Consider the following 23,790-nt stretch of genomic DNA (forward strand, 5'->3'; position numbering starts at 1 on the left):
AGGTCAACTTTTTTTTTGGGCCATTTTCAAAAACTGTTATTAACAACAATATTAACAACATTATATAGTGTTATATAGAGTCCGCTGAGGTGAAAAATAAAAGAAATGAAGGCACACACTGATTCCATTTGGCCAGATTTCATACAGAACCTGAGTGCCAATGTATGAAAATCTATCTCCTTGATCTGCCTGTCAAAAATAGAGCACTAATACCTGACTGATCGTAATGAACTCATTGTTCATGTAAACACTTCATGTAAAAACTGCACTTGTTCATTAAATCAGAAAGGCTTTGTGATTACTGAAAGTTATTTGTACATTTCTTTGTCGTGCCTAATTCTGAAGTGAGTTTTTCAATATCTGCCTTTTTTTTTTTATACCTCTGCTTGGCAGCCGTTTCTCTGCAGCTGAATTGCTGAATTTACCTTCTTTGACAATAAAAATGAACTTAAAATACACAAATCTGTAACCTCGGTTAAACGACAGAACACAGTGGTTTTGAACAGACAGAGCAACAGATGCAACAGAAGCAACAGTGAACTAGAAAACTGTCTTTCAAGAACATCAAGTTTTTTTTTTTTCCCCTGACTGATTTCATGATGCTTTTGTTGCATCCTTAGCCTCTTTACTTGGTGGTGTCACTGTCGGTGCTGGCGGCAAAGTTGGCCATCTCGGCTCTGGCCTCGCAATCCACCTTGACATCAGAGTTCACCATGGAGATGATGGACCTGCAGGTCATGCCGGAGTCGTGACCGATGGTGATGCCGCCGGATGAGAAGGCTGCTGAGACGAGCAAAAACAAAACACACCGTCCTGATCAGAGATCTGATCTGTTGGGGGAATAATAATACAAAAAAGTCGGTGTGGACTTATTAGGCTTACTTGAGGAGGCAGCTGATTGTATTTTTATTATGTAGAAGTTAAAGTTTATAGGTTATATGAATATTAATTATATTCAATGTGTCCTTTTCTTCGGTGTTACAGTTAGAGAGATAGAGGGAGTTAAACCTAATATATGCTATTTCTGTTGATAAGAAATGAACTGGTGAATCCCATCAGATACATAAAATAAAAAAAGGCTTGCATGGACTCGTGAAATACCTCTACGTCAGATCAGAATGTGAAATTCTGGATGGTAAGGAACTGATCAAATCCTTCTGGTGGATTTATTTGTCACTGTCCTCACCATCATCTCCAAAAACTGATAAAATCCCCCTCCCAGAGTAATAATAATAAAAACAGATCAAGCTCAAATCTTTCAAAGGTCTGGAGCTACAAATCTTTTTCCTGGATACTCCTCAAAGTCATTAATATGATAAACTCATATTGCCTGGAGAAGGTGGACAGTACAGCAGCACACATAAAATAAAAATGTCTTTGCACTGTAAGGAGAGTAAATAAGAAGGAGAAGAGAAATACTATAGTGAGACAGACAAAACAGCAGAGTCGTATCATCAGCACTGCAGGACAAATGGTGCTGGATTCACCTGATATAAATATGACTGCGGGGTAAAATGATTCGTAGCAAAGCTCGGGATTTATAGCTAATTGAATCAGCAAAGAGGGAACGCGGAGAACGCTAAACAGAAGCATTACAGAGAACAGAGCAGCCGCCCATTTTAACAGTCGTTCCACAGCGAGTGCACTCACACTAATAGCACTGTGAGGCTGGTTAACAACGATCTGCCGCTGTTGCTCGGTCATTCACGTCACTAACGTTTCATACTCGTTCTCATACTCTGAGATTTTATTGGGTTATCCTCATTTATAACCTCAATCAAACTGCGTTACATCCATCAGTGAAGTCTGACAGCTTCACGTTTTGGTCTTGTGATGAAGTAACTGGTAGATGGAGGATCTGACCGGCCCAATAAACATACAATGTGTCACTGTCACATGGAGCTCTGGGAAACCGTGAAAGATTATTTATATTATCTCATTTTTAATTAATAAAAAATTAAAATGGGGACAATTGAAGGCACAGAAAGTGGTAACTGGTTCCCTAAAGTAACATCCCGTTACCTGAGGTTTCAGTTGACACGGGACAGAATAGCAGTGGACTTTTATCAAACTAAAAATAAAAAAATAAATAAATCAGGAATTCAAAAAACAACTAACTTCTAAAGCAAAAATGCAAAAGAACTAGCATGGTTTTTGATTTTTCTGTTCCATTAACTGTAAGTCACATGCCTCTGTATCACCTTGGCCTTTGAGAATTTCTAATTTTTCAGGTTTCCAACCAACTTATTAATCTATTAACTAACGATCTTGATCTTGAAGAAGCCAACACAATACTTCACAAACCCACAATACTAAAAACTCTGATAATACATCTTAACCACGAAAAGCCTCCTGATGAGATTAACATTACCACTAACACAAGCTCATGTCTGATTTTTCCCAGAATCCTCTGTCTTGATTGGCCTCAATGGGGCCTCTAAACTCTTTTTCTCTCTCTCTCTTCAGCAGAGGTGGGAGGAGAAATGCGGAGTAATTTTTCTCCTCATTAACTTCCTGATTGGTTTGGACTCCAATTTTTGCCCGTCTGCAGTTTGTCACCAATTCCAAACTGGCAGTTCAATCGTTAATACTAATGTTTGTGTAGCTAAGTGCAACCGGCTTTCTTCACCCCCTCCATCCCTCAGTGATCTACTTGTACAGCAATAACAGCATGTGAATGGTGGAAGGGGGGGGGGCAACTGTGAATTAGCCCGTTCACTGTTAATTCTCTGCCTGTTCATCAGCAGAAAATCTATGATGTAATTAAAGGCTGAAAGCAACTGGACGTGTTAGTTTCACTGGGGATGTTAAATCACGACACACTGTGGTACACATGTTGTCTGCTGCATCCAACTGTCCTCTGCTCCGCTGTTTAATCCAGATTAATGTCTGAAACAGCAGAAAACCTTGTTCCCCATTTAGCCATCAGCAACCTGTTAATGACAATGAAGCTCCAGCTAATTGAACAAATGGCAAATTATTTTCATGATCAGCTACATTTTCTGTTTTTGATTAAATTTATCGATTAATAACTTGATATAAAAAAGTAAGGAGACCGTTTTTAAAAAGGCTCCTGAATACTTTGGTCAATCTGAGAAACAATCAGCAGCTCAATACAGTAATTATTTTCAGGCATATTTTAAATTGCATTAGTGAGGCAACCATCATATCAGTAATTGTTAAAACAGAAATGACGTTGAATTCCGATTTCTCATGTTTGTAGATTAAAAGTTGTCGAATGGACGTTTTGTTAAATCACTAGATCTGTAGAAAGTCTGACATCCATCAGAGGTCACAGGTCACAGGTCTTCCTGCATGACAATGGGCTAGAACATGCTTTAAAAAATAGTTAAAGTCAAAGTGCTGGAGAGTCCTGACCTGGATCCCATAGAACACATAGACCTGGAGCAAATTTCCACTAGAGAGGTGTGACAAACTAATTCACTGTCTCATGAAGTGATTCATTTCCGTTATACAATCTAAAGGACGTGCTGACACATGACAATAAGTCACATTTGTGTTTTTTTTCCCCTTTGCTTCAATGCAAACAAAAGAAATAAAGCATTTGTAATATTGCAATGGTTCTCTGGGAGAAGCTGTGCATTATCTGTGTGTAAGTGTAAAGGTGCCAATACTTTTAAAAATGACTGTGTGCTCTTCACTCAACGATGTGCTGACTGTGTCGTTGAGTCCTCCACATCAATACCACTTACTACAGTGTTACTTAAAACCAAACCAACACAAAACCTTCCTTCTTGAGTTACGAGCCAAAAGTCAACAATTTTAGCAAAATGTCCCACCAGACAATTCTTAAAAAGTTATTTAAAGTCTCAAAGGCCACAACTGGTCCCACAGTTTCTATTTCTATTCAGGCGTTGCTGATACTTTATGTTTAAGATGTGATCTGAAATAAGTGAAATCCCTGCATCTGACACCGTGAATAAGGAGCGCTTCATTCAAAATAACATTTATGTGAGGCTCAGGCTGTGCCTTGGAAAGAGATGACTGTATGATCTGAAAGAGAGTTTACTTTCCTGGATGAACTTTTGCCCTTTTCCCAGTCACTCAGCGTTCTATATAAGATTTCCAAACTATTAAACAGTCTTTGTTTGGAATAACAAAAGGAAGCTTTTTTAACCTCCCACTTGTCCCGTTCAGAGAGAGAGGGAGGGAGTGAATGAAGGTGCAATCATTTCTGCTGCTGCCAAGGAGGGGAACAAAAGCCCAGATGTGAGAGGAGATGGTAATTCAGTCTGATCCAACGAGGATAAGCTCTCACTCTGGGTTTCATACTCCACACTCACCCACCGTACACAAGGGTCATGGGGGTAGATAACGCTTAACACACACACACACACACACATCCACAATTCTGTGTTCAACTGTAATGATATTAGTTTGTCAAAGACCTCCAAACAAACTAATCTGCATTATGCAAAAACACAATAGTTTTGCTGTTAGCTTAACGATTACTATACTCAGAAGAATTTATTGTGTTATCAGAAGAGACAGTTAAAAGTGAAGAGGCTTCATCCTCTGTGACTACTGGGTACAAAAAGAAGTCAGACTGTATTGAAGTCTATGGGTAAATCTCCCCACTTCTCACTTAATGAGCGCGTTTATGGTCTCTCATTTCTTCATTAGTCTTCATTTGGACATGGTATAAATTTTTTAAGTGACAGTCTCACAGAGGAATATAGACCATAAAGTAGACTGTGCATATTGGTGTGGCTGGAGAAAGCACAGAGCAGATGACATCTACTTCTCAGCTCCACCTTCTCATGGTTTCAGAAACTCCAGGCTTTAAAATTGAAGTTCACAACCCAATGGGCCGTCACTTGTCTTTGACGAATTTTGCAAGATATGTAAAAACAAAAATTACGTTGATATTATACTTAAAATGGAATTACTGTTTTGAATTTTATTTTTATATTGACTTTTGCCTTACGTCTGGAGAATACAACTTGGAGGTTGCTATCTTAGTAGCAACAATGCGCAACAATGCTGTGGCACATTTTACCTTCATCAAAAAGTAGCAGCTCCTTTAATTTAGACATTGCGTTTGGACATATTGAAATTTCGATTATTATTTTTTGATGAATTCTGCATCCTTAAGTCTGAAGCACTGTGGTCACCAGCTGTTTTAGGTGTAAATATTTGTGTACATTTGGAAGGAAGCTGTTAACTACATTTTTGTGAGATGTAACAATGTTAAATGCAAAAGCTCCAAGCTACCTTACAAAATTTACTTTGAGAATGTGAGCGGTGTCCAGGGACAGCGGCACTTAGAGGAGGCTAATATCAAAGGAACAAAAATTCAATCTTCAGAATGAAGAGTTGCCTGTCACATAACAAGGTTGACTTGGGATTAAATGGCTCCCATTAAAATGATACGAGCTGTGTCAAAGAAAAAATTGTCCCTGGCCAGTCTGAAAGGGTCCCATGTGTGTCCAACTGAGGATGACCCTTGTAGAGATGGACGATCCCCACTCTGGAGAATGATATGAGTGTATGGCTCCTCATCATCAGCCCAGCAGCAGGACTTAATGGCCCAGAAAACTCAGTAAAAGAACAGACAGGCCGGCAGGCTCTAAATACTGAGCACTGAACAGTGGAGGCTCATGCCATTCAGCTGATGTTCACACTGCAGACCTTCACCCTCAGATTCAAATCACTGATCTTATCTGGCTGACTCTTAATCCAGCAAGTCTCATACGTAACCAATTTCTGATGTCAATATAAAGTTGCGATGATGCCAGATAAGTTTTGATATTAACACATTTTTGCTGTCATATTTGCATTGACTAACTGAGAAACACCATTGTTCCTACATTTCCTACAGAGCAGGTTTGAAAACTGAAACGTGAAACTCCAGTTACTTAAATTGAAACCCTCCAAGAAATCTCCTAAAAATTACAGTCATCAATCAGTCCAAGGATTAGGATCCTCTGGGAACAATGAATGCAAGATAACAAGTTTATTGATTCCTTCTAAGAGGAAATTTAAATTTGATACAGAAGCATAAAGGGAAGGTATAATAAGAATGAAAATAATCTAATCTCCCTTGAAAAGATCATGGGATTTTCAGAAGGATGCATGATTCCACCTCTGGGGACCATGACTGTATGTACAAATTAATGCTATTATACAGTGTTTAATGACAGCTGAGACATTTCAGCCGAAACTTAAAAGGTGGGCAAGGAAACAGACTGTGGAAAGAAATTCTCTTACTGCCCAGCCTAAAAAAAAATTCCCTACCATGTTATTTCTTTTTGTCTTTCCCTTGTCCAAGACAGAAACACCAGAGTCAAATTCCTAGTATGTTTTGTACAAACCTGGTAATAAAACTACTTCTGATTAATAAAACATGAATTTAACTATTACAGGGCCAACAAGCACTCACACCTACAGACAATTTAGTCACCCATTAACCTAAACATGATGTCTTTGGATGGTGGGAGGAAACCCACATGCACGCTCGGCGCAGAAAGACCCCAGGCCTGGGAACCAAACCCACAACCTTCTTATTCTGGGGCAACAGCACTAACCACTATGCCGCCATGCTGCCCTAATCTAAACCAACCAAATCTAATTTTCCATAAAGACTTAAGGCATCTGAATTATTGCTGCTGTTGTAAAAACAAAGGCAGAAGTGCCTAAACTTAAATATGACTACTGCTCTTACAATAAGGTCGGTAGTGAAGCCTGAGCTACTGGTAATTTCAAGCCACATCAAACACCTTCATCAGAGAACTAAATAAAGAGTCAAATTATAGCTTTCACATTATCATGAATTTGTTTTACCGTGTTTGCAGTTAAATCTTCCATGTATTTCTCATTCCCATCTCCCCCGATGAAGCTGGTGAGACAATTCAAAGGGATGCAGTCACTTATGCAGCCATTACGGGGGTGGGTGGGGGGTTTAAAACACTTAAATGCTCATTATTAGCTATGGAGCTGTAGAGACCAGAGGACCGTCGTAGGCTGACAGAAGGCATCAGTGTTGGGGTCAAAGGCTAATTAAGCAGTGAAGAACCTTTGCTCCTGCATTGTTAACCAATCTGTCCCCTGTGAAGATGACTGCCGGAGAGGCGTGACACGGCCTTCGTCCTTATGCTAAATCTCCACTTCAGCTACTGTGCCCCATCAACTCACAAAATGGCCTGTCAGTCTATCGCTGGGCTTTTTGACGCGGACCGTCGAAAAGTTATGGATATGCAATAATGAGCTGAGGAGGCCGATCAATATTTGCGGGACTTTTCTATCATTACGTCTTAAACAAGAGATTCATTGTGAGTCGACAGGGTAAGAAAAATGCCAAACTAAAGGACACAGGAAGAGTGAAATATATTGCGATGGAAGAGAGGACGCCTCCCGCGGGTGCTAAAGCTGCCAAATGTGTTTATCCAAGTCGCTCAGCTGTTTCAGTGAGCTGCCAAGGCAACATCATTTGTCAATCTGCGCCAAGCTGCCACTGCTGCTCAAGAACAAGGCAAGGAAAGTGACTACAAGAGCACGATTAGGTAGGAATGCACCGGAACTAACCAAGTTTGTTTTATTCAGCGCTATCAGGAGAGCAACATCCAATTTATGTCCCAGCACAGATGTGAGGTGTCAGATATATAAAGTGAATGAAGAGATCGGATCTCTGCAATAAATGTGTTCAGTTTGGACAGAAGAGTAACTTTGTTTTTCCATTTGTTATGATATTTATTTATCTCATCATAAAAAAGGAAATAACATATAACAGATTAAAATTGTTATCACACTTCTAATAATACAGTAGAAATCATGTTAATTGTTCTATTATCAATGTGCTTACTACAGCAGATCATATTTATTTTCATTTAAACACAGTCCAAAAGCTTCCTATGAGGTTTTAGCCCTGAGTTGTGTCGTCACCTTAGCCCCGAGTCACCTGTAGTGGGCTGAGAGACAAAACTTTAGGGGAAACCTGCAGCATTGCTGCTTTTTGTTGCCACAATAACAATTAAAGACAACCTATCAGCAACTTTGGGTTATAGTGACAGAACAGGAGGAAGTTGTTGTCTCACACTAATGTGGGTTTATTTTAGATATTGTTACTTTTATTGGTTAAAGCGACATTGTGTGACTGCGCTAAATTTACATAAATAAGACCGATTTTAACATTGGATTGAAATATCATATACGACCCACAAAAAAAAAAATTCTGTGGACTCATTGGCTTTTAAGTGCTTAAAAGCTAGACAAGGGTGTGTGTGTGTGTGTGTGTGTGTGTGTGTGCGTGTGTGAGTGAGAGAGAGAGAGAGAGAGAGAGAGAAATAGAGAGTGAGAGGAAGAGGACATAAACTACACAGCGCTGGCCATTTAATGTCTCTACAGCCCCAGGCCTGTGTTAATGGTGGTGTTGTACAACACATTACAAAGGTGCTTGTGCCCTGAGCAGACAATTACACTGGTATTTAGCCCGTCCACAGCCCAGAGGCTATCAGGGCACTTAGCAGCACCACAGGGTGGGGAAGACAACCTGACAAGCCACGCAAGAGTCAGGACTCAATCAGCCACAGACTAACAGAGGCCCCCTCGGGGTCCGATGGGCCTCAGCAGGGCCACAACCTCAACTGGTGGCTCTTACTTACAGATGGAATCAAGTCACGGGTCAGACTTTAACAGGATCTGTGAACATTTTCTTGGCTTTATTAGCATACTGGACAAATTATTATAAGGTGCCCCTTTAAAGCCCTGGTCTGTTTGTGATGTTGTTTGTGACATGCTCACATGTATTTAGGAAACTGGCATTCTCTAGTCTCATCTTTTTTTTTTTTTTTTTTTTCCCTTTTGATTTCTTTATATTATATTTATATTTCTTTATATATAATATTTGTTTAGTGAACTAATTCTTTAAGAGCACTATAATGTTTCTGTTTCTTTTGTGTTAAAATTCAACACAAAGTTTCTACTAATAAAGTAGATATTTCATAATATTGTGTAAACATGTTCTTTTTGGACAACTAGATGACATGTGATCAGTGTTTCAACAAGACTCAAGTTTAAATCTGAAACAGAGCCTAAAAACATTCAAAGCAATAATACCAACCAAAAACTAACATTTAAGGGGATAATAACAATCCACAGCATCAGTAGTCCAAACACAAATACTGCACCACAAGCCAAAGTAACGGCCATCTTCAGACCTTTGCTTCTATCAGGTGATGGAACAACAAGCAGCACGTGCAGCAAGGTGACTGATGTTTTCTGAATGTCAGTGACCAGGGAACTGAACTCTGGCTGCTACATGGCATGAAACAGCACTTCCTCTGAAAAGGTCACCCTTTGGGTTCGAAGTACCGATTAGTTTCAGGTTTAATAAATCCAAAAGAGCGAAAGGCCTTTTTGACATCTCCAGAATGAGTGTGGCCCCAGTGAGTGTGTGTTCAGGTATATACAATGTGTGTGTGTGAGGGAACTTCCTTTACTGTTTAGGTGTATGGGAGTGAAATTTGAAGTAATCTGATCTGAAAGCAGGTAAAGCCCATTTTTACGCACGAAACAAAGAAACTTACTGATGCCGATCTCTCTATTGTTTTTTTTTTTTCTTTCTCTCTGAGAACCTGAAATGACGGACTTTATACGCAGTAACTCACTTTAGTGTACAGTATAGTATAGATTGAAGCCAGGAAAATCAATAGAATATCATCTAGAAAGATAGTAATGGATTTCTAACTTAATGGGCTCACACAGGTCTATCGATTAGCAGGATTAACATCTGCAATACCTCAACAATCTGATTTGCATTTAAATTACTGTACGCTGTGTGCTGACACCAATATAACAAAACAGACAAACGTATAGCCACCACAGCGCCGCTCAATTAAAGTCTGACTTAAATATAAATCTTATTTTCTAAATGAAAAAAAGGAGAGAACAAGAAGTACACATAAGGAAAGTTGCTGGGCTGTCAGCTCGGAAACTTTGAGCAGTTTGAAATTTTGCAAAAGTCTCGACAAGGACAGAAAAGAAGGAACATAAACACGGACGGAGTCGTCTCGAAGCTGTCTCCTGTAAGACTGAAACAGCCATAACTCTTTTGGGGCAGCTCATCTGAGCCTCCCTGCGTATTGTGGAGAAGTGGGGCGGGTGGAGAAACAGTGTGAGTGTATGTGTCTGTGTGTGTGTATATGGGTGGGGGGTGGGTGGTGGGGCAGCGTGAGGTGAGATGTTGGGAGGGCAGCAGCGAGGTGGGGTGGGAGTTTGATGGACTGCGCTGTCACCTCCCGCTCGGCGATTTACGGCGGCGGGGCTGCTGACGAGCGCGGGGCAGTAAACAGGCCGACCGGGGGCGTATTTCACAGAGAGCTGGCTTTTATGAAGAACACCGGGACGGCTCTACCCACAGCTCCGCCCGGCCCGCCGTGACGGATGGAGAAAGACGCATGACAAGCTTCATCATTGTTTGTAAATCTTAACTGTTCCCGCTCACTAACTCCAGAAGGCAATTTTGCGGAGACAGCGGGGCCTGCAGAGGGGGAGGGCGGGGAGAAGAGGGAGGGGAAAGGACAGCGTGGCACTCCTGAAGGTTATTTGGATCTCTGTATTTGGCCAACTGATTAGCCTTATCCACGGAGGGAGATAAATCTGACAGGGTGTTGTTTGGCAGCCAGGTAGAAGGGGAGGGCAGGTAGGCTCACAACCACTTCTCCCTCTAGGACTGAGCCAAGGGAACCCAACACGTTTGGTCAAAGAGAAACAATTCAAGGCTTAAAAGGAGACGCGGCTGGATTCTGACACGCTGAAACAAATGTAAAAAGGACATTTTCTTTGAATTAGCCTTTGCTCCTTTCATAAGCTGCTGCTGGTGTTTATACAAAGCTTCAAGTTTTTCTATTATCAACGAATCAGTGAGGAGCTGATAATCAATTAATCACAAAATCAACTTTAAAGCTTTTCTGAAGTTCTGGGATATATACTGATATTTTTAATTCAGCCAAAACAAATACTTTCAACACATCATTTTGTTTTCTGGGAATATTCATAAAACCAGGGAATCGCCAGTCCATCACAAGGCTGACAAACCATTCACACTCACGCTTGTGCCCGCTGACAAAGTATTTATGAAACTACTGCTGAAAGGATCATAAGATGTTTAGAAGTGACTCTCCCCTGCACGCTGGGAGTGGCAAGACTTGTACCAAATGTTTCAACTTGCTAAAATGCTGAATCAAACTTGAGTCACAGCCAGGCAATCTCCTTCCACCAAACCTGCTCTATAAGATCTCAACACTGAAAACATTTTCCATAGGAATGTCACTCTGTTCTCCCTCTGATCCCCCATCCTGTTATTAAAGACGATAAACTAAAAAACTTAAAACAACAACAACAACAACAAAAACAACCCAGAAGGTTTGGACAAAAGAAGTGAGATGATTTACATTTAAATGGCCCCTTTGATTTTTCTCTTGTAAAATGTTTAATTTTGTCTACATTTTTTACTTCCCTATTATGTACAATAAGGCGGACAAGAGCGAGTACAATGAAAGATTCCCAAACATTCCCGTGTTTCCAAAGACGGATACAAGGATTAATACCTGTCATTAATTTGGACACTGTGATGACTGATGACTGTGGCCTGGCTTAAAGCTTCATGATCCAGCTTCGATTGATGGACTGCTTTGTTCATTATTTATAATTTTAATATGCCACCAGTGACGAGTTGTTGCAAACGGTTGTTTCTTCACTGTGAGGGGTGAAGCACTAGATAATAAAAAAAAAAAAAGAAGAGGTTGGAAAAACTCAGATTTAGGTTTTTGTTTTTCCTCTGGTGCAGGAGTCTGTGTCACCACCAAATGTGGGACCACCCGCTGAGAGCGTTGTTATCCTGTAATGGAGCATGGCGGTCCACAGCAGGAGGCTGACATGGGACCCTCACAGGGAAAGGACAGGTGAAAGTCATAAACAAAATACAGGCACAAAGGGGAGATGCGGGGGTCTTTAGGTTTGTGATGCTGGTGGTGTCTGTAGTCTATTTCAGTAAAAGAAGGATGTTGACGTTGTGCTGATGACACCTTCCCCCAATGTCCAAATATGATTTTGGTATGGTAAAGCAACCACAAAATGACGTCTTTGTTCCAGATGTGAAAAAAAAAAGAACAAACTGAGCTGGGTGATGATATAAGACAATCAATGATTTTTTTTTGTTTTTTAATTTGTTAAAATTTTCATGCATCACCAAAACTGCTTGGTCTCTTTTGTTTGCTTTAAATTTTAAACAACTTTGAGAGCAAATTTAAATGTGTAATAACAGAGGAGAAAACTAAATTCAATGAAATTATGACTAGCTCAATAGTCTGTATCTGCACACCTGAATGTGTGACAGGTGCATTGGTAAATTCATCTACAGCCTTTCAGAGTGTGTGACCACAGGACATGCAGCTCGTTGTACACAGATACATAGATACTCTGTACATCAGCCAACCAGAGGACTGCAGTAGTTTGGTCAAACAAAGACTCCAGTCTGAATTAGGGCTTGAAATTGGTGGATTTAAACTGAAGAAAGAACAGGTCAGTTGGTGTAATGAGTGATTTTCACCAAGGCTGTACAGACACATAGAGAGAGCAACACTTTTTCAACTATCGATCTGAGGTCTGATTTGGTTTCATTTACAACATTCAGACAGCGATTTCTAAGTCATTTCTCGTTAACTAGCAAATTTATCTCCAATTTGTCAGTGACTAAGCCATTTTTATCCTCCAGATGCACACTTAAACTGCTAATTATGTTCAGTTTGCAGAGGCGTGCCAATACGTCCAGTATCCTCCTCTCTCTGCTCTCTTATCCATCTGTCATCATGCACTTACATGCATTCTTTGCAAAGATAAACAAATACTTTCCTGGACATATTAAGCAATGCACATAATTGAGGGATTGAGAAAGAAAACCTGTGGCCTCAACCAGCTAAGATCACACTCTGAGATTGGCGATGTAGAGGAACAGAAATCCAAAGTCAGATCAGATCTAATTCCTCCTTAAACACAACAAGATGAAACACGGCTGCACGGTCACGTCTCTGCGCGAACACAGTTTTAAGTAATGCTTCGTCATCCTTGCAACACACGAGTTTAGCTGGCGTCAGATACAAATACACAGTCGTGTATTTTAAGACAAGTAAAAAGTAAAAAGTGTAGTAAAGGCAAAAATAAACAAATAAATAAATAATTCTAAACTTCTGACTAATTTCATCTACTAAATTTTATGGCACTCTTGACTTGAGTGCAATCCTCCCTTGAATGTACTTAAACACACTGTGGATAAAGTCTGGGTAAAACTTTATGGGGCCTGAGAAGTGTGTGTGTGTGTGTGTGTTTCTGACAGTGTGTGGCAGTTTTTTTGTGCGCACTCACAGGCTGCCATGGTCTCAGAGCAATTGCTGTTGTTGTTGTTGTTATTGTTGTAACTGTTGTCCTCCAGGCTGCCAAAGAGAGATGTCATGCAGGTGCCGGAGCCCAGGCCCTGAGTCCTGTAGGTGGCTGCTGGGTAGTAGGAGTGCATTCGGTACTGAGAGGACATGTTTTGGCTAGACAGACGGCCATCACCATGGGGCATCTGCTTCACATCAGAAAATAAAAACGCACAAATTCTTGTAAATTAATAATAACAATGTGTTTCATTTCCAGACCTGCTTATATAAACAACAAACACTATTGCTAATAATTCCACTCAATTATTTTAAGACTAAAAACTGCATTTTTAATTCTTTTTCAGAATATCACTTATTCTTTCAATTATCTTCCTCTTTAATGCTTTTTGGACCATCATTGACCAACAATATCAAAGAAAAGCAGCAAATACAATTTCAGATTCTGGACTTAGAGACTGTCATATTATCATGAAATTGATTAACGTCATTTATAAAAATTCAATAGACTGAAATAGATCATTTCATTCTCAGTTGCTCTAAAGTTCTTCTGTGTTTGTTGATGTGACGGTGATGTGTGTCACCATATGGCCATGAGGTGATGCCGCAAATAGTGGCAGATAAAAGTTTGAGGAAAACAGTGCAGTGGTTTTTAGAGGCATATTACACTCTGTTCTTAGAAGCTAATCTTCGATTACAAAACTCTTTTTTTTTTTTATCATTTCATTGTTTGTAAAAGAAGCTACAGTTTATTCTTTACAGGAACACACTCAAGGTGAATACATCAACAAAATAACACAAGTTACAACTTCTGCACTTCATGTGTTACTATGTCTAGGGATAAAAACTAATTTTTCTCCCATTAACAAATCATGACGCAATTTCACAAACATCAGGGTTTTGTCACATTCTGCAAATGTAAAAAAATCTTCTAAATTTGATGTTCACAAATAGAGTAAAAGCAGCAATCACGTAGAATTCAAAGTGTCAGATATTCACAGGGTTGCACCTTAAAGTGACAAGAAGAAATACAGACATAAAACAATATGTGGCAGAAAATTTGCTGTGTTTGATTTCACAGATCCCTGCCTTGTTCTAAAAACAGGCTGCAACACACTGCTGCCTTTCTGCAGCCCACTGAAAACTTTAAAATGAGCTGTCTACTCAGCAACAATGCTGCCTCACAGAGGATTTTCAATTTCACTTTTATGGAATTTGATTTCTGTCAGCCTGTAATATGTCACCCGTATTGTCCACACCATCAATTCTCCGACAGCTTTATAAACTGTTATTTAAGCTACACTCAGCTCTTGTATTAGGCTGTGAAAAATACAACAAAGATTGGACTGGAGACTAGAACGTACAAAAAGCTTACGGTTTTGCAGGACACAGAGCACGGAACAAAAATCTTGATGAAAGTTGCTCACAAAATAAAGTTTTGTTTTCATATTTCGATATTCTCATATGGAAACTGACATTGAGATGCCTCATGGATTTATAAAACCGTCGGTGAGATGAATGCCATTTTAACTATGTAAATTCATTAAGTCAGAACGTGTTTAGTCTGAGTTATCCTTCGACATACCTGTATCTACTCAGAGACGTGTCAGAATCTTTCCTCTTGTTCAAACCTGTCTTCAGGCGTGACATGGATCATCATGACCTTATTGTGGCCTCATAGCAGGGGGGTTCTGGGTTTGAATCCTGGCCTGACGCCTTTGGTTTGACATTCGATTGATGACTGAAGCATTTCATGTAAATTAAATCAACTCTGAACAAGGTGAAGTCAGTCTGTCAACATGGAAGTGTGTCTGTTACAGTCTAAGAGGACTTCCGCCCTTCTGCGTTTAAGCAACTGATCATTAGTTCCCTGCCAGTGTTCAACAGAAAACCCAGTGAGGCTCAGACACTGTGGGGACTCAAACATAACTGCTTGAGCTCCACGATAACGCTGATTCTTTTGAGCATAGTTTTATTGACTTATCGCCTGCAGTTTTCTGTCAAATTACACTCTGGCCTCGTTCTAGTGATCAGATTCACCTTTTAGGGTTGATGAGCAGCTGTTGAGTGATTTTCACCATAAAAGAAAAGTCAGACTCATCCTGAACACTGACTCTTCAGCATCACTGCACCAGATCTTTTGTGATACACACTGTTACACAATTGTTACACACTTTGTCTCAATACTCTTTTTAGACTAAAGGCAGAAACAACAAATCCGCAGGTCCATCAGCAGATTTGAGATTAAAAAAATATTTCTATTGTACCCACGCAACACTTTTGCTTTCAGAAGCATAAATTACCTAAAGATTAAAACAACAAAAAAAATAAAACAAAAACCCACGTCATGTACAGAGGTGGGTGGACTGACCTCAGATCACCTCAGTTACAGAAGAGAAATTGTTAAAAGTAAGATTAACACTAAAAGAGGTTTTTGCAATTACTGCAAACATTAATAATACGTGCCTTTGCATAAACTCCCTGGCAAACTTGGTGGACTCTTGGGGGGGCTACTTTCCTTACCTCCCTGAGAGGGCCTGTCTCCTTATCTGGCACCATCTACTGTCTGGAAGCTCTACACCACCCTTATATTATCATTGTCCACCTGCATGACTGCCAAGCACCGCTGAGAGCACAGAATAGGAGAGGAGGGGGTAGATGGCCTTACGCTGATAAAAGACCTTACTCTGTGTTTCCTTCTGGGCTTTGATTTAGCAGTGAAAAGAGTGAAAAGCCTGCAGATCAGTCTGTTATTATAAGGGCTACTATCAGATTAACTTGTTTAATGAAAGGAAATTGATTGACATTTTAATTATGTTGACCGAAGAACATAAACTAGCAAATTAAATCCTATGGACTTCTTGCAAAATGGCAAAAAAATTGATTGATGATGAAAAAAATAAAAAATAAATAACAACACAATTTAGCATGAAGACAGTGTTGTAACTAATTAGGAACTTGCCATATAAATAAATGAGATTTGTCCAGACGATGTGCTGACCGATAAATCAAAATCACTGCACTATGAACTTCTGCAATAAACACACCACAAGGGCTGACTGAAACATGATTAATTACAAATAAAACATCTTATTTACACCCCGGGCAGCATGGCAGCATAGCGGTTAGTGCTGTTGCCCCACAACAAGAAGGATTCAATTCCCGGCCTGGGGCCTTTTTGTGTGGAGTTTTCATATTCTCCCTGTGCCTGTGTGGATTTCCTGCCCACCGCCCAAAGACATCATGTTTAGGTTCTCTAAATTGTCTGTGGTTCTGAGTGTGAGTGGTTGTTGGTCGGTCTGTCTCTGTGTGCTAGCCCTGTGATGGACTGGAGACCTGTCCAGGGTGACTCCACCCTCGGCCAATGTGAGCTGGGATTCGCTCCGGCACGCCCTGTGACCCAGGAATGGAATAAGCGATGGAAGATGAATGAATGAATATTTACACACCATATTTTCAGACGTATACAAGGTGGAGTGATGTGAAGTGGAGCCTTTGTTGATCAGACCTGCAGCTCCTTCATCTTCAGTGGAAACTACTGCAACTGCTCTAATTGTAATCAAAATCAATAAGCATCCTTCAACAAGCTGCAAACACACCGCTCCCATCAACTACACAACCACAGTGTACTTGTATTAAGGTAAAATGCTAAAAGGAAAGCTTTCTGTATGCAGACTGTAGCTTTGTTTACAGGCTGGGACAGATTCATCTAACAATGTAGTAGATTAACTGTATACGCACACTTCAATATCTGCTTATTTATTGTAATTAATTGGCCACTGTACAGAGAAACCTTATATAAATATTACATTACGACCGGCATGGGACTCGGTTTCATATACCTATCCAAATAATGAAAGTAGTCGTATACAATTTTTCTAGATGTTGCAATGAGCAAAAGTCACATACAGAAGATGTCACTGCCAAACACCGACTGAGAAGTGCTCACCCATTACAAAAAAAAAAGAAAGAAAGAATAAAAACAAAAACTAACAAACGTGGCGCTGGGTGCTTCGTGGTAAATATAGAGACAAAATCAAAATTTAATATCTCAAGGATAATGACTTGAGTTTGGGATGTTAAAACTGAGCAGAGTCCATTAAATCATGGAAGTTTAGGACAGGTAGAGGAGACTAAAAAGAAAAGCTCAGTGATAAACTAATATTAAAAATGATTCCATCACATTTAATCGTTATGACTGTGAACCTAGTTACATATTGTGCATCTGTGTATTGGAAATACATCTTCAAGCAATCAGCTCTTCATGCGGATAAATAAAAAGCAGTCCCTGAATTTGAATAACCACAGCACGTAGCCCTCTCAACCTGACAACTTCACTGAAAATATCATAAATCACAACGGAGGATGGCTAAATTATGCTAAAGAGTGCTAACTGATTAGCATTAATCTGCTCACTTTCTCCCTCGAGCGGTGAGGCGTAGCGTTTTTTTCTACCCTCTGTCGACAGACAATACCATTAACCTTTGCAATTCAGGCTCCGCTGTGCGCTGGCAGGTTAGCAGAGGCAGTGACCCCAAAACTAGATGTTGCTATTGGGGGGAACTAGAGGGGGGTAGGAGTGGGGGATTGGCAGTGAAGGGTGTCAATGGACAAACGTTGTTCATAAAAAAACAAACCTCCCCGTCAGACAACACTGAAGAGTTATAGATATAATTAGCTTCAAGCACAAGCTCATCTCATTTGACACAAGAGAGATACATTTAATCATAAATCAGAGTGAATATACAGATGGGTGATGGAAGGACCTTCTGTGTGTGTGTGTGTGTGTGTGTGTGTGTGTGTGTGTGTGTGGTGGGATGTTTGGCATCATTTTCTCATGTGTACATTTCACGGTAACTCCCCACATTCATACAGACACTATCACACAACTCCAAGGAAAACTAAGTGATGCAGATTGCAAAGAAAAGATTGCGCATTCATGAGCCATGAGCACAGGGTTTGTTCTCAGTGCAATATACTTTTCACTTTTAATTAAAGTGAAACAAACCAACTAATTCATTTGCCATTTATAAGATTACAACATTTTTGTTTTCCAGCTTTCAGATTTTAAGATGTCACTTTAGATGCTGCATTCAAATTTTCACCCTTTTTTAAAAGCTAAATTATCAACGACTCAGGGGCAGGAACATACAACAATGGTGGAGCTAAACAAGCAATATTGCAGTCACATAATAGATGCATGCACTTAGGCATCACACGTTTCATTGGGAACGGTTTTTATTAATGGTCACTTAGTTTTCAGATGTTATGAGCAGCTGCTGTAGTGGACGATAATTTAAAATTTTTATTTAAATTTTTCCCATTACAGTTTTTTTCAGAAGCAGAAACTAAAGAAAAATAGGAATTTTTTGTGTTCTTTCTCTTCAGATGAATCAGTTGGGGATCTTACGGACATGCTTCCTGTTAGTGAGACAGTTGAGATATAAGGAATTGAACCTTTTTTATGTGCAAGTGACTTGCAGCTAATCAGCTTATGTCCTCCCTGTGGCATGAAGGAGCTTAGTCCCTCATCTGACATGTGCACACAAACACACTCAAATAAATGTCCATTATTTACTGCAAGCATAATCCATTTTAAAACAGAGCAGCAACTCTTACATATGACTCATCTGACTGGTTGTTGCTGAATTCTGTGTAACCACTACAATCAGTTTACGGACTGAGACGACTACAGATAAAAGTTTAAATATTTACATATTTTGTATCTTATCAAATACTTAATGCCATTACTTCTAATACAATGACACTTTCTGGATTTATGGACAAACAGGACAAGTAAGTTGTAAAGAGGCTAATGATCTGTCCTGTACATCTAAATATTTAAAGTGAATGCTCTGTAACAATTTTGTGAATTTGCACTGAGAAGACGGTATTTACTGTCTCATAACTATTTAAATGCTACGTCAACGGCTCTATTGTGCTGAAGTGTATCTTTACATTTACATGTTAAAATTATAAAATTAATTTTAATTAAACATAAATGGATTAAATGTAAAAATATCAACATGGATTGAAGAATACTGTATAAGCAGGATCATGAATTATAATGCAGCTCGAAGTATGAACAGGAGCGGGACCAGTGAGTTAACAGCAGGGTGGTTTGTGTTGGTCACCTGGTACTGCTGGTAGTTGTAGAAGTTGCTGTAGTAGGTGGGGTAGCGTGACGGCTGGTAAAAATTGTAATACGGGGATTCCACCAGCAGGTCGGCCGGTCCCTCAGTAAAAGCTCTGGCAGTGGCCGACGGGCTGGAGGTTGATGCAGAGCGACTCCCTGCTCCAAAACGCACAGAAGATACAAGGAATGAGCCAAAAATCGGTCAAGGAACTAAATTATGACGCTTGGTGTCAGCATTTTAAAATTGTTATTCCATGTGAAATATAAGGGTGAGGATATATTATGATCTCATTTTTGTTTTGTTAAGATTTGTCAAATTTGAGGGATAGTGTTAAAATATAATTTAATTATAAATTAACCTTTGCTGGTATTGATACCTACAGAGAAAAGAAATGTTTTAAATTATTTGTTTAACTAGCAAACATTTAATTGATCTTTGGATAGAGAGACTGCATGCGCATATCTGGTGGTGTTGCCTAAACCCTAATCTACCGTGAACAGCACCATCTGCAGGTGGAAACTTATTTACTGATAACAACCACAACACACCATCTTATTACAGAGGTATGCTTGGATGCATTAGGACAAATAAGAGCATTAAATCATCATTACTCATCATCTGTTGTACTTTCCTTATCAACAAGGTCACATTCTTCACAGACAGACCCTGATCCTTCAGATTTACACAATGAAGACACTGTGCACCACTGAAGCCAAAGATAATGCCATTCGTTGTCCCCCGCTCTTGTCATCAGTGAATCACAGAGTGCTCAACTCCTTTATTTCTACAGTTTTTCTTCTCTGTTGCCAAGCCAGGGACCCAAAGTTCAGCGTTTCACACAGACAAAGCCAAGTCAGAGCAGAACATGAGCAGCCTTGACCATGGTCACATCCCACCTCCTGAAATTTGCTATCAGGCAGAGAGGGAACACAGTATCTGTGTCTGCCTCCACCCGACGAGAAAAAAAAGGAGCCCTTTTATGCTGCTGTCATCAAATACACTTCAATTTCCATCTATTTTCCCATGAGAATGTATCTTAGTGATGTTATGTGCCCCTAACCCTTCCTGTCATGTGTACTGTTTTACTGTTAAACAGAAAACAACAGCGTACATCTGCCATCCTACAGATCTAGTTACATTAAAATATGATTTAATTAGGTGAGTTTTCTCTGTAGATTGTGCTCACTGAGCAAAAACATGGTTCTTACTAATAATTCCATGGATTTGCTGTTTGATCAGCTCATCAGATATCAAGTGTATAACTAGCTCCTGAGGAAGTTTATAAATAAGAAATCAACTTTCTATGCGTTATTATGGAAATATTTCAGATTGTTAAAACTGTTTTATATTCAGACTTGTAATGATTACAATGCATATCAATATTTGATAGACAAAAAATTTTAACGGATTATTAAGTCTAAGGGGCCGACACTTGCATTGAACAAGCTAGATGCTAAGTGACAATAAATGCAGCTGACTGCTCTTCATATACAGTGCTAATCACTATACAGTGAATCATCTGGGTGGTTACTGATTTAATTTTTTCATGCGATAGCCTCCCCTCACCTGTTTTCGTTAACTTTGTTAGTTAACAGATCACATACCAAGAGATCGGATGCATGTGTTGCTTTTCTTAATTTTACCCTCCCGCGGTTGTGTTTTCTGTCTTTCCGTGTGAATGCCCTGTGACAGATGGTGCCTACTATAATCTCTCACATACACACTACTAACACCTCTATGTTACCTCACCTGTGACTGCAAGAGAAGAAGTGGAAATGCTGGTAGGTGTTAGGGATCGTCCCTCCATGGAGAAAAGGCAGTCTGCCTGAGCTTCATTCTTCACCATCACCTCGGGACCGGAGAGAGTTAGCGGACTACAAATCCCAAGCTCCTCTTCCTGAGCCTGCTGCCTCCTCAAAGCGACCTGCAGAGGAGGAAAGGGAAGGTCTGATATGAGACTAAAACAAACTGCTGCCTCTGGATCAACTGACTTTGAAGATGGGACTCAGTATCTGCTTCTGCTTGCAACAAATGAATAACTACACATAATTAGAGCATGATTACAATCCTACAAAAATAGATAATTGATATAAACTATGTCAACATACAGCGTAGACTGAAAATTTTGACTTATTACCATACAAAGTACTTTCTTTTCTACTTCAAGACTATATCTTGAAAAAAAAAAAAAAAAAAAAAAAAATCACATAGTATAATAAATACAGTGTGCTTACTTTATGATTAATCAATGATTTATCACCATAAAATCTGCAACCATTTAAATTTTTTTCAATTAATATTTTCTAACTAATGACATTTGATATTCCCACTTTTGAAATACAAATAAACGGAATATTTTGGGAGTTTGACATTTACATCTTATAGAAGCTCTAGCATTTAATGAGCAGAACAATTAATTGATTAATAAAGAAAATAATAAAAAAATCAATCAATACTGAAGATAGTTTCGTTGAATCTTACATCATAAAAACCACAATCCAAACTAAAACTAAACCAATGTAACCGCAAACAACCAAAAAACACGAAAACGTATCCGTTTTATATATTGTAGCTTACAGGAGTGTTAATTTTAACAAAAAGGTTTTTTTTTTTTTTTTGTTTATTTGTTTATTTGAGTGCAACAATATTTAATCAAAACATCCTTTAATTGTTTTATAAAGTCAAGCTAGCTGCGCGCCACCTAAGCTAGTGCTAACGTGCTAACAACAAAAAAAATAATAATAAATAACGAGTAAAGACAACAAAATAAGAACTATGAACTAAACCAGCTAAACAAAAAAAATATCCGTGTTGTATTAACATTTTATGAAGCAAAAACGGTTGAAATTTGTTCTTTTTGTTTTGTTTTTTCTTATCTCCCCCCCCCCCCCCCACCACCACCACCACCACCACCAGCGGGCTGGGGTCAAGCTAGCTGCGCTAACGGTTACCCGGGCCGCCATGACACCCTCCGGGGCCCCGGCGGAGCTGACGGATACCTGGGCCGCCATGACTCGCTGTCTCTCGGCTATCAGTTTGCACTTGGGACACTGGCAGTCCCTCCAGTTACAGAAGCGCTTGTGTCCCTTCAGGGGAGACACGTAGCCGTGGTTCCTGCAGCGGGAGCACTTGGGCATCCTCGGGGGTTTCGGGCCTTTGGACGGGGCGAGAGGTCCCGAGCAGTCCGCTCCAGGTACCGGCTGCTTGCTCGGCTTGTCCTTGCTCATGGCTGCTTGTGGCCCGGCCCTGGAGTCTGCTCGGCGGCTATAAGGTCACCGTCATCTCCGCCCTCCTGCTCCCTTTCTTCTTTTCTTTTCTTTTTTTTTTTTTTTTTTTTAAAGGGAGGAAACCAGCAGCGGGGGAGAGATCTGGGAGGTCAGTGCCATCACTCCGCATTTCAGTTATTATCAAAGCTTTTCTCTTTCTGATTTATCTGAAGCTCCATGTGAGCTCCATGTGTGCCTGTTGCTCTGCCTCCGTTGACCCCCGTCTGCAGATAACACGTGTTTCTTATTATTGGGTCTGCAATTCTGCAAATATTAGGTTAAAAAAACAACATTTTCCAATATTTCTCTAATCTAATGAGATAAATAACCGAGAATGTAAGAATCAACATTATTGGAGCATTTTCCGGCTCTTGGCTGCAGCTTTCCATTTCTTCTATAAATGAATAATAGCTTCGCCCAAGCATGTTGTTTTCTATGTGTTACAGCCTCAATATTTTAAAACAGATTTATTTTTATACTTAATTCGTTCATGGAGACACAAATAATATGGACTTAATCTTTTGGGGCTTTTCTTTGGTTTTCTTTGACCAATTTCTAATCTATTCTTAGAGGCATAGAAGCATATGAAAGGCGGATACTGGTGGATTTATATTGCTGCTTATGCAAGAAAATAAAATGAGCAACAGGTTAAAATTTTCCATCCATAATCTTTAAGACATGTTCATGTTATTTAAAAAAAAAAAAAAAAAGTCTAATGATTTTAGATCAGTCCTTGGTCACTCTAAAGTGGCTTGACAGAAAGTAAAATGGTAGTAAAAAACTTCTGACTTCCTTTAACAAAATAGGAAGTCTACTGAGGACTACTTTGCAATTTTTCTTGTCCCTTCCTCAGCTGAGAATAGAAGAGGATTTATGGTTCCCTATGCTAAATCCATCAACATTTACAAAATGCAATCTTATAACTGTGATGCCAAAAACCACACTTTTTAAATTTTTATTTATTTATTATTATTATATGTTTTTTTGTAGCTG

At 39.5% G+C, this 23,790-nt stretch overlaps 1 protein-coding gene across 1 annotated transcript; it reads right to left on the minus strand.

Annotated features, from left to right (window-relative positions):
* Positions 1-625: 625 nt before the first annotated feature.
* dmrt1 (doublesex and mab-3 related transcription factor 1) lies at positions 626-22,758 on the minus strand. The gene is made up of 5 exons (XM_029509970.1): positions 22,531-22,758; positions 21,281-21,455; positions 19,529-19,686; positions 13,381-13,582; positions 626-780 (listed from the first exon to the last, which is right to left on the minus strand). The coding sequence occupies exons 1-5, from the start codon at positions 22,756-22,758 to the stop codon at positions 626-628; spliced, it is 918 nt and encodes a 305-aa protein (XP_029365830.1).
* Between the last annotated feature and the right edge of the window lie 1,032 nt (positions 22,759-23,790).

Source organism: Echeneis naucrates, chromosome 9 (assembly GCF_900963305.1).
Source record: "Echeneis naucrates chromosome 9, fEcheNa1.1, whole genome shotgun sequence".
Lineage (NCBI taxonomy): Eukaryota > Metazoa > Chordata > Actinopteri > Carangiformes > Echeneidae > Echeneis > Echeneis naucrates.